Source organism: Myodes glareolus, chromosome 4 (genome assembly GCF_982192425.1).
Source record: "Myodes glareolus chromosome 4, mMyoGla1.1, whole genome shotgun sequence".
Taxonomy (NCBI): domain Eukaryota; kingdom Metazoa; phylum Chordata; class Mammalia; order Rodentia; family Cricetidae; genus Myodes; species Myodes glareolus.
In genome coordinates, this window is record NC_142029.1 from 98,998,808 (window position 1) to 99,017,163 (window position 18,356).

General features: G+C 46.4%; 1 protein-coding gene, 1 long non-coding RNA gene and 1 pseudogene across 2 annotated transcripts; 1 reads left to right on the forward strand and 2 right to left on the reverse strand.

Annotated features, from left to right (window-relative positions):
- The first annotated feature begins 79 nt into the window (after positions 1-79).
- On the forward strand, positions 80-18,041 carry Vps26b (VPS26 retromer complex component B). Its single transcript, XM_048458809.3, has 6 exons — positions 80-744; positions 9,821-9,977; positions 11,237-11,401; positions 13,939-14,114; positions 15,228-15,370; positions 15,751-18,041. Exons 1-6 carry the CDS (start codon positions 522-524, stop codon positions 15,895-15,897), a joined length of 1,011 nt encoding a protein of 336 aa, XP_048314766.1. The 5' UTR covers positions 80-521; the 3' UTR covers positions 15,898-18,041.
- LOC125416115 (uncharacterized) lies at positions 3,183-6,199 on the reverse strand. Its single transcript, XR_007236786.3, has 2 exons — positions 5,629-6,199; positions 3,183-3,359 (listed from the first exon to the last, which is right to left on the reverse strand). It is a non-coding gene; the product is annotated as an uncharacterized LOC125416115 (long non-coding RNA).
- LOC125416114 (ATP synthase F(0) complex subunit k, mitochondrial pseudogene) lies at positions 8,845-9,230 on the reverse strand (annotated as a pseudogene).
- Positions 18,042-18,356: the final 315 nt, after the last annotated feature.

Sequence of the window (18,356 nt, forward strand, 5' to 3'; positions counted from 1 at the left end):
TCCTGGCGGCCTGGGAGGCGGGGGAGTTAGGAGGGTGAGGAGAAGACGTGCGCCTGCGCGTGGCATCTCCTTCGCATCCGGGCCGGAGTTCTCCTGCCCCCTCCCCCGCCCGGCGCCGCCGTAGCACTTCGGTGCGTTGCACCGCAGGAGTCTAGGCAGTTCGGTGCGTGGCTGAGCGCTGGACCCCACCCGGTGGGCGACGGAACGCGTGCTTGCGCCTGTGCGCCTGGGCCCTCGCCGCTGCACCGTCGGGAATTGGGGAGGTACGGTGCCTGGCCTCTGGGTGCATCGCTGCTTCGGGCGCCGCAGCCCGCAGCCGCCTGCCCTCCTCGGCCCTGCCCCTCCCCAGGGGCGCAGGCCGTCGGTGATCGCCCACCGTCCCGCTCCACCGTGCAGGGGGCTGCGGTGCGGCGTCCAGCGCATTCCCGCAGACGGCCCTCCGGCCTGCCTTCCCCGCAGGCAGTCCGCACCTTGGAGGGAGGGAGCAGTCTGTGCCGGTACCGGCGCGGTCAGGCGGGGAGATGAGCTTCTTCGGCTTCGGGCAGAGCGTGGAGGTGGAAATCTTGCTGAATGATGCGGAGAGTAGGAAGAGAGCAGAGCACAAGACAGAAGACGGGAAGAAGGAGAAATATTTCCTCTTCTACGATGGGGAGACCGTCTCGGGGAAGGTGAGCTTATCTCTGAAGAACCCCAACAAGCGACTAGAGCACCAGGGCATCAAGATCGAGTTCATTGGGCAGATCGGTGAGTCGATTCCCTGGGATCTCCCCAAGCCCGCGACCAGCCCGCCCCTGGAGTCGGGTGTGGGACGGGCGGGGAACAGAGGGTTTCAGGGCCCAACTCCAGCGAGGCCTATGACAGGCTAGGCTCTTGTCAACTGCAGTCTGAAGCTTGGGGTTCACCCACGAGTCCCGCCCGTGGGCGACTCCCCCATGCATTCATTACCTTCTTCCAGGCCAAAAGTGACAGCGGTGCTACTGGGGAAGTGGGGTCAGCTAGGCTAGGAACGGTAGGGAGCCCCCTGCTGTACGGTTGGATGCTCACCTGGTACCTGGTTACCCCCATTGTCTCTGCAGTATCCTCCCAGCTGTGCTTCTTGCACCCGGAATGTCATAGTGAGGTGCTTAGGCGAGATCCTGCAGGTGGGTTTGACAGCTACGGCTGTCAGATCCAATCCAAAGTTAAGCGGTGACCCCACCCATCCACATATGTGTATGTATATGTATGTATATAAAATATATATGTACCTATATAGATGTGGTTTGGTAGGCAGGGTGCATTAAGACTGCTTGTCTCGCCTCCACTTTGAACTACCTTTCATGTGTATGTTTTGAATACCTTCAGCCCGCCTCATTCTGAATGCATGTATTTCTCAGACTTCTTCATCAGAATGCTAGTTTTCAGTTGTCTGATTTTTCTCCTTAAACCGAAAGAAGTGATATTGGCAAAGACTACCATTAAATGGTCAAAAATTTGCAGTGCTCAATAATCATTTTCAAAATATGGTTGATAATTTTACTAGAATTAGACAAGGGAAAGTAGTAAAAAAAAATTGGGGAGCCAGCTGAGTATGATATGATATGATGGTACATGCCTTTAATAATAGAACTTGGGAGGCAGAGACAGGTAGATCTCTGTGAGTTGACGCCAGTCTGGCCAATAGAGTGATTCCAGGCCAGCTACCGTTACGTAGTGAGTGAAACCCTGTCTCAAATGAAAACAAAACCGCACAAAGATTTGGGCAGCTGCCCATCATGGTGACTGGGTTGTCACCAGTTCTAAGTATTAGGAGCCTTTTGTGTTAGCAAATTGCTTGGGTATTTCTAAAATAAAATATTTGTGTTATGAGGACATGAGTAGCTTATGTCCTGTCGATGGTGACCACCTGTCTGAAAAAATCCCTATGCTGTTCCCCACACTGCACATATGGACACCGATTTCAGAGACTTCCTTGGGAAAGCATGTTAGATTCACATGCTAGGAGTTCAGCCTAGCGTCTGTTCTCCCTTTTACAGAGTCAGGGAGCCCTGGGAAAAAAAAGTCCTGGTGGCCAGATTTTGTAACCTACTGTTTGGTTTTAAGCATCTGGTATTTAAAATCCCCCGAAAGACTGACTGATCATAAAGGGCCCCGTTGGGTTGTTTTAAAGCCAGGATGTGTGATTTTACACTGGTTGCCCTCCTGCTTTTGACTTGGATGGCAGGACAGGTGCGCTGTTGATTGATATCTGGAGCCTGATCATTGTTGTTGCGGGCTCTTATCTGTATCTTCAGCCTTTCCTGTACTAGACACCAGTGGCATTCCCTACTTTTCACTCATAAAGCCGTGAGATATTGCTGTTGTTCCCATGGTGGATAAAATCACCCCTAGTAAAGAATCACAGGTTGGATTAGATAAATCCAAAGCATTTTATGTTAAGGATAACATATGAAATAGTCAATACTTGCCCACTGAGAATTGGTATTTTAATTAGGAGTTTTAAAGTTATGACATTAGCTCTCTAATACCAGTATAAACAGCAAGTATGTTTTAGTCTTTGTCTATACCATCACGCCCTGATTGTGAATAACTTAGCATGTCCCCTGCTTCACATAGTATGAAATGAGCCATTCTAGAAGGAATGCCTGGTGTCCAGAGCTCATTCCCTTTTATTTAAATGCAAGGTAACCAAGGAAGCTGTTTGTTGTAATTGCCCAACCTGTTCTCTTGCCTAACGCCTTTATTTCCAAGACTGTAACCTTACAGAATTTTCTTAAAACCTTTTATTGCTTCTTGGGATAATTCTCCCGAGGCCCTTGGCACTCTGACCTGATCAGCCCTCAGCTTTGTCAGCTGTAAATTACAGTCTAATAAAATCACCTGGTTATTATGATGTGGTATTGGGGGACTGTGTCTCATGTCTCAGAGAGTTCCTTTATAAAGATAAGAGCAGCCAATGCAGCGATCGGTCCATTTTACAAACTGAGTTGCAGCCTCTGATTCAGTCTCCCCTAGACCTTGTTTAGTCTTCTCAATTAGATTGCCGTAGGGACTTTTACAGAGTATGTGTTTCAGCTTTTGTGTGTACCACCTGGGCTTTCACACAGCTAGCAGTGGACGTGGTGTCTAAAGTGTGTAGTTCACGTTCATTCCCATTCATTATCCATGCTTACATGAGAGAATGGTAATAGGTTAAAACGGAATTATAAGCAGTATGTTTATTGTTTGGACTTGAGGTCTGTTTCTTGATCAAGAAGAAGACATCAGAGAAACCTTCCTAACCAGACATGATGGCATTTATTTATAATCCCAGGATTCCAAAGGCTAAGCCAGGAAGATCTCTCTCGGAGTTCAAGGCCATCTGGTTACATAGCAAGACCCTGTGTTAAAACAAAGCAATAAAGTAACAGCCTTTCTAGATATGTTTGGTATAAACGTTTGTCTTCCCACGTCCCCCTACCACGCTCTCTGTTCCTAAAATTAGTTGATATTAAAGATACGCCAGCGTATTCAGAGGTGCAAAGTACTTTCCTTGGGCTTCCTATTTCTTTATTATGTATGCGACTTCCCAAAAGATTCAAGGCCTGGCATATTGTGTCATCCCTCTAAGACAGTTATTATGAAGTGACTCCAGGGCAGCAGAGCGAGGAGAATGGGCAACTTTGTTGAAGTTGTGGTTCTGTGGTTTTCTCCTTCATTGCGTTCTTTGACTATGTATCAAGTAGGCAGGATGTCTGTCAGGTTATAAGGTCAGGCTATATGGGTAACCGGAGCCGCAGCCAAGAGAGGGACTTAGCATCTCTGAGTTCTGTCCTTCTTCCTGAGGAAGCAGGTTGCTTGTGTGTTGGGGTCTTGGAGGAGTCGGAGCTGTTGTCCCTGTCTCACTCTCTAAGAGATTCTGGCAATCTCTTCTATACTCTTCTCATCTTCTTCTGCAAGGGGGAACTTCCTAGAAGGCAATTCTCATCCTGCTGATTCCTTAAAAGTTTGTTTGTGTCTTTACCGACTTCTAGAAGTCTATTTATCTTCTTCCTGGAGTTTGTCTCAGCCTGCCTTTCCAGATCCCCTCTCTCGTTAACTTCATCCTCACTAGTGATAGCTCCCTCAAATAGCCTCTTCTCGTCAGTCGTGGTGCCACACACCTGTCAATCTGGCACTTGGAAGACAAAAGCAGGGAGAGCATGAGTTCCAGGCCATCCTGGGCTACATAGTGAGACCTTATCTTAAAAAAAAAAATGAAGTAAATGGGGACTGGAGAGGTAGCTCAGTGGTTAAGAGCACTGACTGCTTTTCCAGAGGTCCTGAGTTCACTTCCCGGCATCCACATGTCAACTCACAACCATCTTCCTCTTATATTCTAACATTTTTTTTTCTGAAAAATATGTCCTACCCAAATTGTACTTTTTTTCCGAAGGCCTACCTAATCACTTCCTCTACTAAAAGCTCCAAGAATACCTCTTTTCAAGTAGGCTATGACTTTGTTATTGTCTTTATTTTGTTTTTTCAGTTGTCTGAATTCTTACCCCAAACACCAGAGACTATCTTAAGTCCATCATTAGTCCAGTGATTAATCTCTAGTCCCAATGGCTACCTCATAAAGTGTCCAGTAAATGTTTGCTAACTGGATAATACTGGTTCAGATCTAAGGTCTTACAGAAACCATTTTCTGGAATATTTTTTTCATCCTCTGTAGAAGCCTGGAACAAACGTATGGCCACACCTGTGCCAGGCAAGTATCCCACAATCTGAGCTACATCCTTGACCCCTGGAAGTACTCTAATGGAGGAAAGAAAGGTCTAGATCAAGCAGCTGGGTCTCCCGTACACGCTCAGGAGCTAGCTAAGTGTTCCTCTCAGTTAAGGCCACTGAGAACTTAAGTGGCATCTGACCATCATGTGTCTAGTGGATCAGCATCTTCCTGAGGGATCTAGGGTGTGAAAACAGTAAGTTTGATGCCAGCTCACTTGTTTTTGCCTCTCCCCCCCATCATATTCCTATACATTGAAATGACGTCTCTCTGTTTGAGAAAAGTTTGCCAGACCTATGACTCCGTGCATCCTATAGCAACTGCTCTGATACAGTTTGAAGATTGTTGCAAGAGAGTAATAAGTTCTTAGTTCTTCATTTAGTGCCATATGTTTTTTGTTATCCTTCGCAAGTTTCTCAGTTGCTTTGTTAGCCTCCCGATACCTAGCATGCTTCTTCTCATGGCATGGCCTCTGCTGGAACGATGCCAATAAATGTGTGACGGGGGAAGTCTTCTTCCAGGTTAGACCGGTGGGATTAGCAAGATGCAGTCGTAATACAAAGAGCACCAAGGGCGCTGCTGCCTAGTTAGAGAAGAAAAGACCGTTTTCCTGCTGAAATCCTTTGGGAAATACTGGCAGAGCATGTAAGCCAGAGTTGGGAACTTTGCAGGCTAATGGGGTTAAATGAGCCAAATATAATCAGAAGGTCAAACCTGGCAGAGATGGGCAGACAGAAATATCCTTATACCCCAGAGCCAAATACATACTTTTTTATAAAGTTTTTAATGAGCTCATCAGTACCAATAAGCCTGTACTTTTAGCAACTCCAGAGACTTTAAAAAAAAAAAAAAAAACCAAAACTCATTTACTCTTGAAGTACCAAGTGAAAAAGCAGACTTACCAAGTTTTCAGCAGGGCTTAGATTTGCACAGAGCAGAGCGGCATATGGGTAACCTTGAAGTGTAATTGTTCCTACGGGTCTTCCGGGGGCAGGAGCTGTAGCAAGCCAGGATCTTCATCGCCTGGTCAGCAAAAGGTCTAAGAAAGTCAGATGAGAGGAGGCTCTTGCTTTGTATCTCTCCCCAGTCCAACACGAAGCCGACACTCTGCGTGGTGCTGGTCCAGCAGTAGATCCCAGGGTGACTCAAAGGCTTGGCCTATGACGTAACAGTTGGCTCAATTTCCCTCCACACTGGCCACCTCCCTTTCTGGCTGTTGGTGGCAGATATTGCCACGAAAGCCTCCTGAGTGCAAAAATTAGTTCCTCCTTTTGATCGAAGAAGGAAACTAATGACAGAAGTTGCTTGGAAAAAAAGAATGGAGTGAGGGCTTCAGTTTCTACGTCTAGCTTGAAGGGCTGTTGTGTTTGGTTGGGATGGAAGAGAGGCTGTTTTTATAGTCTCTAGCGCCTAGACCTCTTGCTAGAACACTTGGGTTCTCTGCCTCAATTTCTTCAAGATGAAACCAACCTTTCTGGCAAAGAACAGTGTAAAAAAACTATTTCTGTCCCTCTGGCCACAGTGTTTGCAGAAGGGTTCCAAGTTGCTTGTAAAATTATAAATCAGAAAGACCATTCCAAGCTAGATGTGGTAGCTGGCGTGCCTATAAATCTAGCACTAGGGAGGATGAATCAGGAGAATGACCATGATTTTAAGGCCAGCCTGGGATATGTAGCAAGGCCCATCTCAACAAAATAAAACAACAGAGGACCATCCTAGCCTCCTCGGACCACACTGCTTTCCTGTAGCATTTCGTATAGGCACTGATCCGTGTCACGGGAAGAAAAGCACTGGGGAGAATGGGATGCCCTGAGGAAAAGGACTTGTACCCAAGTCCCCTGCTGGGCCAGGCAGTGCACTTCTGTAGTGTTGCTAGGATCCTCAAATCCTGGCAGCTGGAGCGCACTCTGAACCCTCTCTGTTTTGTTTATTTCTCATGTTGCCTTTGGGCTGTGTGATCATTGCTTTTGTATTTTTTTTTCGTTCTCTCTTTCCACTTTCCTCTTGATGCTACAATTTTCCATTGAAAGTTCACGGATATTGGGGCCTTGTGCTTCTTTATTTGAATTCATTGGCGCTGGAGCCAAAATCCAGTGCTTGCGAACTGAGTTCCTAAGTGAGAGGTTCAGTTCTCGCTTGGACCAGCACTATCTACCAGGTTAGGTCACAGGATTGTGTGGAAGATTCCCTATTGTTGAGGAAAGCCAGCTCAGCCCTGCGCTGCACGTTCTGCGTGTTCTTGCTTTTCTGGGGGCGTAGTTACAGAGTTGATATCTTTCTCCCACATAATCTGGAACTGCCGTCTCCCGTCCGTGGATTTGTAGACTATCCCTTACTACCCATCATGCCACCCACTGCTGAGGTCACTTAGTGTTTGGAAGAGGAAGTAGATTATTTGTAATAAAAGACTTAATGCCTTTATTATCTTTCTTATCTAGTACTCAAAGCAGAGGCCAGTGGATATCTGTGACTTCAAGACCTGCCTGGTCTCCATAGCAAGTTCCAGGACAGGGTTACATTGTCTCAAAAACCAAACCAAAATAAAACAAAGAAATTGATCAAACTATACCAAGGTAGGAAATAAGCCACATATATTAGCCACAGGATACACTGTAAATTTGTATGGAAATAACATTACTAGAATGGAATTCTCTGTACTATATCACTTTCATGAATTGGATAAATGATTTTACTTTTTTTAAAAAATTTTTTTTAAAGATTTATTTATTTATTATGTATACAGCATTTATTATGTATATAGCATCTTTTGCCTACAGGCCAGAAGAGGGAGTCAGATCTCACTATAGATGGTTCTGAGCCATCATGTGGTTGCTGGGAAATGAACTCAGAACCTCTGGAAGAACAGCCTGTACTCTTAACCGCTGAGCCATCTCTCCAGCCCCATGGATAAATGATTTTAGAGTTTTGTTTGCTTGTCTGTTTAGTGTTGGTTTGTTTCTTTCTTTTTTTTTTTTCTTTTAATGCTGGTGTCAAACCCAGGGCCATCTCATGAATGCCAGATAAGTACTCAACCACTGTTAATACCCCCAGCTCAAGTCGGGTATATCTTACAATAGCCTACTATGCTTCCAAATGTCCCAGAGCTAAGGAAAAGCTGCCCATGGGATGAGCAGGGGAAGCCAGTGGAGTGTTGGGGAAAATTTGCATTCAGGTTAAAATTAATAGCTGAGATTGTTTCTCTTTGTCTGGAGATGGTTTTATCCCCCGGGCCAGGACTGAAGACTGCACTGGCACTGGAGAGGCAGGATTTCTGGTTTCTTGTTCTCAATAAAGTTTTGATTCCATTCCAGGCTTCAGATCTTACGCTGCTGGAGCAAGAGCAAGTATACTCACTGCTCAGAGTGATCTAGTCACTCCAGAGAGAGACAGATAATGCTCTAGCGATGCTGAGAACCAGGACCAGGCCGAAGGGGCAGTAGCCTCATCTCTCAAGCAGCTGTCCCATATTTCCAGTTCATCTCTCTCCTATGGGTTGCAGCCTAGCACGGTGCTTGAAGTCAAGAATATTTGAGAGATGAGGCTTGAGCTAGCACTTGGTCATGTATCATCACAGGCAGAGCTAAGAGCTGACATCTTGGGGCCAGGAAGCTGGAGCTATGGGTCTCATCTTAAAGGTCCCTCAGTCCAAAGGAGTAAAGAAAGACCATGGATATCTCAAAACTTAATCCTTAAATTTCAAAATACAAAAAGTCATGAAATAATCATGGGTCTGGTGATAACATGAGCTTATCATGGAGAAACGCCAGGTGGGTATGAGCTCACATCTCTAGTCCCAGGATTTGGGAGCCAGAGGATTGCCGTGAGTTTGAGGCTAGCCTGTGCTACCTAGTGAATTCTGGGCCAGGCTGAACTATGGAACAAGAGGCCTGACCTATCCATCTTGTAGGATTATTGAAGGAAGATAAAATAAAGTAACCATGCATTTCCTGCAAAAGCCAGGAATGTTGGAAAGGTCCTCTTTTTTTATATCGAGTCTCTTCATACATGCTGAAAACTGCTCACCGAATCTGTTCTAACCATCTCAGAATCCTCTTACCTTTATTGGTGCGCAGACCGTGGATTGCTAGCAGAAGTAATGGCCTGGAGACCACATTGGCTTTTTTTTTTCCAGGTTCATAATTTATTGTACAAATTGAGTATTACATGATGAGTTGACATCAGCTTCTTCAGGCATGGAACTTAACAGATGAGGTCAGACATTGAAAGACCCAGTTCTGATGCTTTCACAGCCGGAGTTTTCTTAGGTCTTAACTTGAAGTATAGGACCAACAAAGCAATGCCTCCATATGTGGCCAGAACACAATTCATTATACCTGTGAGAGTATAGGAGTTGAAATACTTTTTAATACCAGTGAACTGGAACTGGGCATCACTTTCAGGACCAGCCATGACTTCAATCTTCGCTCAAATCACAAATTCCACAGCTGATGTCCTTCAACAAACCCAGCCACCAGCTCGGCCTGACTGCCACATTGGCTTTTATTTGCTTATTTAAGGTTTCTTTATTTTATGTATATGAGTGTTTTGCCTGTGTGTGTGTGTGTGTGTGTGTGTGTGTGTGTGTGTGTGTGTACACCACGTGCATGCCTGGTGCCCATGGAGGTCAGAAGAGGGCACTGGATCCCCTGGAACTGGAGTTACAGGTGGTTGAATGCTACCGTGTAGGTGCTGAGAATTGAACACAACTCCTCTGCAAGAGCAACAAAGTGCTCATAATTCTCCATCACGTTGGCCTGTGTGTGTGTGTGTATCGTGAATTCTTACTGTGTGACTTGGAAGAGTCAGCTAGGCATAATGGTGCACACCTTGTTTGAAGAATTATTTATGCCCAAGAACTAGTGGTCAATCTAGGTAACATAGTAAGACCCTGTCTCAAACAAACAAACCAGAAAGGACATGTCTTTGGAAAGGCATGTGTCTGGGGAAATCAGTGGAGAGGCTGGGGTCAGGGAAAAAGAAGAAGCCCTAAAACAAGGCCACAAGTCTCGAAGAGACTGGTCCCTCCGACCTGTGATGCCCTCACTAGGTTCAGTGTAGTCAAGTCGGCTAGAGGATGCTTTGTTCTCTTTCCAGAACTCTACTATGACCGTGGGAACCACCATGAGTTTGTGTCTCTGGTAAAGGACTTGGCTCGGCCAGGAGAGATCACCCAGTCACAGGCCTTCGACTTTGAGTTTACTCACGTGGAAAAGCCGTATGAGTCCTACACAGGGCAGAACGTGAAGCTACGGTAAGTGGTCTCTGACATTTCTCTGTTGTATCCTGAACCTGCCCCACCAGGACAGGGCCTGGGACTTGGTGGCTGCTAAGCAGGAAGAGGACTGCATGCACCAGGGTGCTAGTAAATGTCACCATTGCACGCCCCTGAGAGAAAGCCTTCTGATTGGACGGCCATGACCCTCTGTGACCTGAATGCTGTCACCACATTTGCAGTTTCACTGCTGTCACACAGAGCCCCTCCCCACCAGGGGCCTCAGAGAGTGCAGGAAAATGACTAGGAAGCAAAGGGATTTTAATATGGATTGCCCTTGTTTCTTAGGTAATTCATCTAATTGTAAGTTTATATAATTTAAATGATAGCCATTTAACAACCATTTCTTAAAATTCTGGAAAATTCAGTAATTGGCTTTCATATCTGAGGTGGCCCCAGATAGACACCTCAGCCTGGCTTCCTGAGGTGCTGACCCCTCCCCCATTTAGCTCTGCCATACAACATCACGTCATTTTGGACTCTGTAACTTAAAGCTTTGTCTTTCAAAAATAGATACTAGTTTAGGGTTCTAACTCTAGGTCTGTCTTCTCTATCTTCTGGAAGAGATAAGAAAACAATGCAAGAACAGAACAGTCTTTTTTGTTTTGTTTTTGTTTTTTTCGAGACAGGGTTTCTCTGTAGCTTTGGAGCTTGTCCTGGAGCTAGCTCTTGTAGACCAGGCTGGTCTCAAACTCAGAGATCCGCCTGCCTCTGCCTTCTGAGTGCTGGGATTAAAGGCGTGCACCACCACCACCCAGCCAGAACACAGTCTTTAAAAACTGGACGCAAGCATTTGGCTTCGAATACAGCATTGCCTAGCATATACAGGGGTCTCAGACCCATCCCAGGGATCATAAACAAAAAGATGAATAGGTGCAGACATACCTGAGGTTGTTCTTACTACTACAGTCTGGGAAACTGAGGAAGGAGACTGATGCCTGGGTCTCTGAGGTTAAAAAAAAAATCCACAGCAGCCCTAGACTCACAGATGGTAGATAGTGGTAGGGCCGTTGGCATAGAAGGCAGAGAAATCACTTTTGCTACGACAAGGTTCTTAATTCATTGACATGAGCTCCCAAGAGGGTTTTAAAGGAAGGCTCTGCTCTTCCTCAATGGTAACTGCAGAAGTCTGTGTATAGGTGCCTCAGAGGGTTAAACATTACTGTAGGGTTCTCCCAGGGCTGTGTAGCATCTAGAGACTGGAAGTATTCACTTAGGATGGCTCCATCTCTTAACAGCTATTTTCTCCGAGCAACCATCAGCCGCCGCCTCAATGATGTCGTCAAAGAGATGGACATTGTAGTTCACACCCTTAGCACGTACCCCGAGCTGAACTCATCCATCAAGATGGAAGTTGGGATCGAGGACTGCCTGCACATTGAATTTGAGTATAACAAATCCAAGTGAGTATCCTGAGCCCCGAGCTCATGTGGAAATTATTTATGGCGGTAAAGAGAGATCTCGTTGAGTGTGTGTACCGACTGACAGCCTCATGACTCCACAGCTTCATGGTAACAAACTGCAGGGGGAGACTATGACAGTAATACAGTAGACATACGTGCTAGGCTAGTTATAGATAGACGGGCCAGGAAGTAGAATCTTTATTGTTCAGTATATTAAATTATTTAAGATCACATATTTAAATATTAAGGTGCCTTTCAAAGTTAAGCTTAGCTAGCTTTTAGGTTGTTTGTTTTGGATACTGGGTAAAGCTACTTCCTTCCATGCGTGAGAATAATTGTCAAACACAATGCCACTATCATTTGTTTCCTCCCTGCCTTAGAAATCAAAGTGAGGAAGCCATGCACCGGCAATGGGCTGCTTCCGCCCTGAACCAAAATGAGTTACAGGACAAAATACCTGATGGTTTGTTTTTTTGTTTTTTTTGTTTTTGGTTTCTCAAGACAGGATATTTTGGTCCTGGAACTCACACTGTAGACCAGGCTGCTCTCAAACTCACAGAGATCCGCCTGCCTCTGCCTCCTGAGTGCTGGGATCAATGGCATGCACCACCACCACCTGGCACCTGATGCATTTTTCTCAAGGACTTAAAATAACTTTACCTGCTAGTGGGGAAGCTGTGTTTTCAACTGTTTACTGTTAGAGCATCACAAGGTTTAATTGCTTAAAGCCACAGAATTGTCTGCAGTCTTGTATCTTTCTTTTGAATATAATCTATTTCTGAAAGTATTTGAATCATCTACTCATGTCTTTGATTACCCTTCATACTGTAGTCGCCTTCCCCCAGACCCACTGCCAAGCAGACTAGGAATTAAGGAGAGACGATTTGCCTACAGAGGGCTTAGGAACAGAGGCGAGATAACTCAACTATGTAGACCGGGCTGGCCTCATACGAGTGATCCTGCTTCTACTTCATAAGTGCTGGGATTACCGGCATGTGTCACTGTGTCTGATGGGACCAGTTTTTAAAGGAACATACTTGATTCTGAGAACAGTTGTGAAGCCAAGTTGCTTGTTCCTCTGCTCCCTGACTTGGTACCTAGTGATGTGTCTGCCCCCACCCCGCCAATAAAATGACCTCCTTGGCCTGACCCACCTGATGGATGGGTTCTAGGAAGGAGCTTCTTCTTGTCTCCTTCCCCTCCCCCTCAGTCTTCTTATTCAGTGTGGTTCTTTCCACTCCACCCTTCTGATGAAGGCAGCAACTACCAGGAGTGCTACCACAGAGCCTGAAGCAGGCACTAGACATCAGCACTCTTGGAATAAAAAGTGTTTTAGAGTAGGTTACAAGCAGGCAGGAATAGACTCCTAGTCTTCCCCTCTGCTTGTACAACAGATTATACCATATGGGAACGTGAAGTATGTTTCTTATGTGGTTGTGCCCCTGTGTAAGATGTCATATAGTACAGAAAATGTTAGCATCCATGGGTGGTCTGTAAGTATACCCGAGAAGTGCTGCAGGTGACCTTCTGCTGCGTCTGCAGGTGTGCAGGCTACCCACTCAATGTCTGCAGCTCTCCCAGTAGACTGTGAACAGTGTCAGAAACAGTGGGGAGCACTAAGCCTGGAAGCTAGCAATCGCCTGTCTGAACCTTCTCGCATCCAGAGCATGACCTAGTCTCTCTCTCCAGCTTCTTTTTTTCCCACCTGCCATGTAAGGAGACCCAACTCTGACATCTCTGCTAGGGATCACATGCCATGAGTGTGAGCCCAGGTTTGGAGAAAGTGTGTCTTTCTAGCACACGTGATACAGGGAGGTATATACAGAGACTACCAGCACCATTGGCTGGCCCACAGAGAGAGACTTAAAGGAAGAAAGAGAAAGTGTTGGTGCCAGGTGGTGGTGGCGCACACCTTTAATCTCTGCACTTAGGAGGAAGAGGCAGGCGAATCTCTGTGAGTTGGAGGCCATCCTGGTCTACAGAGTGAAACCCTGTCTCGAAAACTAAAAAACAAAAGGAAGGAAGGAGGGTGGGGGGAGAGAGATAGAGAGAGAGAAGAAAGAGCGAGCCATGCAACGTGGCTAAATCCCTAGTAGCTCACGGAGTTTCAGCCATGCAGCCTGGGCTGTCTAGCCTGGAGCAGATGGAACTATTCACCGGGAGCCGTTAAGGCCCAGTTCCCTACAGGCATTGTATGGAGAATAAAGTGGAAAGGCAAGACTTAATTCCTGTGTTTGTGAGACTGGCCTAATACATCAGAAAAACATCCATTAAAACATACTAAAGGTATATCCTGTGGAAATGGAGCAGATAAACAAATATTAATGGTTGAAATAACATGGATCGTCTTTTGAGCAGGATGTAGAAGAGGGGAAGTCACACAGATTCCAGTAAAGAACATAGCAGGAAGCTGTTCAAATAACGAGGTTGAGCATAAACTTCCCTACACCTCTCACTGACAGTAGGCCCCATGCTGGCACACGAAGGAGCTAGCCGCCGCTCCAACATCTGTCTCGCTTCCTTTTTCTCTTCTTCAGATACCACTTGAAAGATGTCATTGTAGGGAAGATATACTTCCTGCTGGTGAGAATCAAAATCAAGCACATGGAGATAGACATCATCAAGCGGGAAACAACAGGCACGGGTCCCAATGTGTACCACGAGAACGACACAATAGCCAAGTATGAGATCATGGACGGGGCACCAGTCCGAGGTGAGCCTCCTAGCCCAGGGCCACTGCCACTATTTGCTTCCAGGCCACATACAGAATTTCAGAATTTGGGAAGGGTTCAAATGATGATACTATTGAAGTGGTTTTGCTTTTTTTTTTTTTTTTTGGTTTTTTTTTTTTTTTTTTGGTTTTTTTTTTAAAGACAAGGTCTCACTGTGTAACCTAAGCTGGTCTGGAACTTATGGGAGTCCCCAGCACTGAAATGGGAAGGGGAGGACAAAGCTGAGCCTTTGCCTTCAGCCTCATACCCCAGCCTCAGCCACAACAGCCCCACATTGACCGTGTTTATATATTGATTTATACTTAAGATTCTGTCTCAACTGGCCTGCTTGCACATACATGTGTGTTATCCCACAGTCTGGTTGGTAGAGGCAGGAGGATTAGGTGTCAAAGTTATCAAAAAAAAAGTTTGGAAACTGCTTTAAGATACAGTATGAATATGTAATCCCTTTCCTCTTGACATTCTGGCATGTTTTGTACAGGGGGGGGAGAGAAACAGAGAGAGAGAGAGAGAGAGATGGATGCATGTGCTCTAGTCATTTTCACTTAGTTCTAGCTACAGTAAGAAGTTTCACTCTAGGAATTCATTTGCCTGTCATGAAAGTGAACTACTGCGTCGTTGACCCACAGTACAAGACTTCAGACAACACCAGAAACCAATGGAAGTGGTCCTGTGCACGCCCTAGGATGAGTGGGCTGGAAGTGGTCCTGCGCAGGGTCCCTAGGCCAGCCAGAACTATGTAGAGACCATTGTTTCAAATAAATATGGGGGAAAACCCCACCAATAAGGCACATTGCACATAGCAATGGTACCTGCTAGTTCCCCTGTGCTGTTCAGTCCCTGTTCCCCACTGCCTTCTGCAGTGGGAGGTGATAGACTGCTCAGAAGCCACAGACTGGACTGGATCTGGAAAATCACATTTGTTTCAGGAAACTGCTGGGAGCAGGGTGTAACATCTCTAAAGGCAGAGCCTTTGCTTAGTGTTCCTTGCCTTGCCCAGCGGGCATGGGACCTGCTGCAGGCGGAATGGGCGTTAGGCTGTACAACAGCGCCTCCTGTGTCCCGTGCCCTCACTTTTGCCTCACCCCTTACAGGCGAGTCCATCCCCATCAGGCTCTTCCTGGCAGGATATGAGCTCACGCCCACCATGCGGGACATAAACAAGAAGTTCTCTGTGCGCTATTACCTCAACTTGGTGCTCATAGATGAGGAGGAACGGCGCTACTTCAAGCAGCAGGTAGGTGCCTCCTCCAGGACCCGGGGTCCCTTTCGGCACAGAGCAGAGAGGCCACCATTCCCACAGAGGGCCATCTTAACATTTAAAGCAAAATGCTAAAAAAATTAAAAAAAAAATAGTCAGACCTCTATCACTTGTTATTTGACCAAGAGGTAGAAACATGGAATTGCAGGAGTACAAATTCCCATCTGATCCGTGGGGTCTGCTTTCTCGGGCCTAACTCCTGCTTTTGTGGCTCCTGCCAGAGCACCAGTCTTAGGAGCCACCACTTTGGTGAGAGATGAGCCAAGGAGGTTATTCCTGGAGATCCCCTGGGACCAAGGTGGGAAGCCCTGAGAAGAGCATCCCTGAGCCTCTCGCCCTTTCTTCCAACCCTGCAGGAGGTGGTGTTGTGGCGGAAGGGTGACATCGTAAGGAAGAGCATGTCCCACCAGGCAGCCATTGCCTCACAGCGCTTCGAGGGCACAACCTCCCTGGGTGAGGTGCGGACCCCTGGCCCACTGTCTGACAACAACAGCAGGCAGTAGGCCCCAGGGGCCAAGAAGCTGCCGGGCTTCCACTGCAGCACCCCCATCTACCAAACACCAGCGACTGGGGGAGGGGGAGGACAGTGTGAGGCTCCACTGACCGTTTCTTGCAACCTTGAAAACAAATCATGTTTTTTACTTAAATTCTTTTCTCCGAAGAACCTAAGGGGCTTGGGTTGGGCAGCAGTGTCCCTGGGATTCTGCAGCCTAGGTAGGGATAGGGAGAGGAACCATTCTGGATTCTGGTCTCTCCCTTGGGAATGAGAGCTGTCTGACAAGGCCATCTCAGGCTTTAAAGCAGAGTTGAGAGCACACATCCTTGGCTCCAGGTTCTCTGGGCTTCCTGAGACAGAAGCTGAGCGTGTCCCTGGCATCCACCCGCCAGCAGAGCTCTGGGTACTCATGTCTTAAACGCCCTTCGACGGTTCCTGAGGTAGTGGCAGAAGTTGTTGGGCCTGTCTCATCTAAGTTGAAGAAGACTCAAGATTGGGATGCTACCTCTCTGGGCATCTGGGACGTGGTGCTCTGAAGTTTCCGGTCACCTCTGGCTCCTCACTACTGGGACCAGACACGTTTCTTCTCCATTTTCTATAGCTTGTCAGGAACCACACAGAAGCAGAGCCTAAGGAAGGGTCTGAGCTGACTGTCCTCACTTGTGAGAAATCTGGGCATAGAAAAGTCCTGAAACTGGTGTTCACACATGGATGGCCAGGAGGCTGAACTAGGTCTCTTAGGGGAAACATCAGGCAAGACAACTGTCTGCCTTCACCACATGACTCCACGTGGCAACTCAAGGGCTGGGTTGTTCTAGGGAATTATTTTAAGTTACCACAAGCCCTAAGCAGAGGGTCTGTTTCCTTTAGTATAGATCCTTAGAAGAGGCTGAGATCCATCTGCCTCCCTAAACGTGATCTGTCGTTACTCCTTGTCCTCCACTTGATTTCTAGAATTGAGCTTGGATTCAGACACTTACAAGTTTTGTTCTTGCCTCCACCCCAACCCCTCTCATCCCACTATCTGCACATTAAGGGAGGAAGGGCCTCTGCAGAAGACTGTCACAACTTCAGAATAATTCTGCTTGCCAAATTACGTCTTTATCTTTACCAGTTCACCGACTCAAGTTTAGGACCACTGTTTGGTTTTTGTTTTTGTAATTTAAAAACAAAATGGGAAAACTCTGGTGGATTTTGTTACGCTAGAGAAGAGGCAGTGCTTCCTCCTACTGTGTTAGGGCCTGCAAGTAGTAAAGGGGTTGACTGTCTTCTCTGCCTTTTCTGGGAATGACCAGGAATTATCCTCCGTTGGCTGCCCTCCCCGCTACAGAAAGATCAAGTGGAACCGATGTTCAACAAGTACGGTATTTGCTGCTCTGTTCTTGGTAATCTGGGAAGTAAAAGATTTGTTCCTGTGTCATCTTTCAGTTCCTATAGAAAATGGGGTCTTGTCCTCAGAAGTCAGTACAATCTTAGACTTTGACAGGGCAGGGCCAGTGAGTCAAAGTTCAGATTAAAGATGCTTGGGGTGACTGGGGGTAGCAGAGCTAAGTAATTTTTCCTCATGACAGACCCCAAGTTTAGGTGTGACATACAGTCCCCATGGGAATAGGTTCACCTACCCAGCTGTCCTTGGATATCAAAGCTGGGCCCTAGCCTATGAAGGAGGCAGGTTCTGTGCTCTTGCCTTTTTCAGGGTATGAGACTAGACTCTGCTGTGCCTCCTTTTAATAGCTAATTAAAAGTATCTGTCAATTTCTCTGCCTCCCAGCTGACAACACAAATCCATTTTCCAACTTTGCTAACATCTTAAGTCTTTCTTCTGAGAGAACTAGAAGGTAGAATATGCTGTTTCTCTCAGGAGCTGTGCACAAGCCAGGTCTTGTTTTCTTTGACTGCTCCCATTTTCTTTTCTGCCAACTGTGAAAGTGTGGGGGAGGCTCCTATCCCCATCCCGTGAGGTTCCCAAACCTGGAGTGCATAGGTACTAAACCAAGCAGTGCAACTTGTAATTAAGAAACTGCAGTGTTTACATGTTTCTTAATGTGTTGTCTTTTCAATGGCTGTATTTTAAAAGAACATTTGTTTTAATGGTGTCTCTAATTAAAGGAAGCCCTGTGGCTTTGGAGGCATTGTGCCCATCATCCACCAGATTCTGTGCTCTTTTCCTTAACACCGCCTCATACCTGACACACTGGGCACGAAGCTTCATGACTTCAACACTTGCCTTCTTTTTCAGTGGATGGTAAACAATAATGAGCACTGTGTTAACCGCCCATCTCCGGCAAGCATGACTCAGTGAGTCCAGGTTGTATCCTTCTCTGGCCACTTACCCAAAAACATTTCTATTTTCAACTTCAAGACTTAGGTTCCCTGAGTGTTCAAAGACCAAAGGACTCAGTCTTCCATTCTGCTATTTACTATGTAACTACAGTAGGGGCAGATGATAGTAGAGGTGCCCGCATC

Excerpts from the sequence above, each read along its gene's own strand:
- Vps26b (XM_048458809.3), top strand. The coding sequence starts at position 522 with ATGAGCTTCTTCGGCTTCGGGCAGAGCGTGGAGGTGGAAATCTTGCTG. Across the intron at positions 745-9,820 it reads CGAGTTCATTGGGCAGATCG|AACTCTACTATGACCGTGGG; the intron begins GTGAGTCGATTC and ends TTCTCTTTCCAG. Across the intron at positions 15,371-15,750 it reads GGCGCTACTTCAAGCAGCAG|GAGGTGGTGTTGTGGCGGAA; the intron begins GTAGGTGCCTCC and ends CCAACCCTGCAG.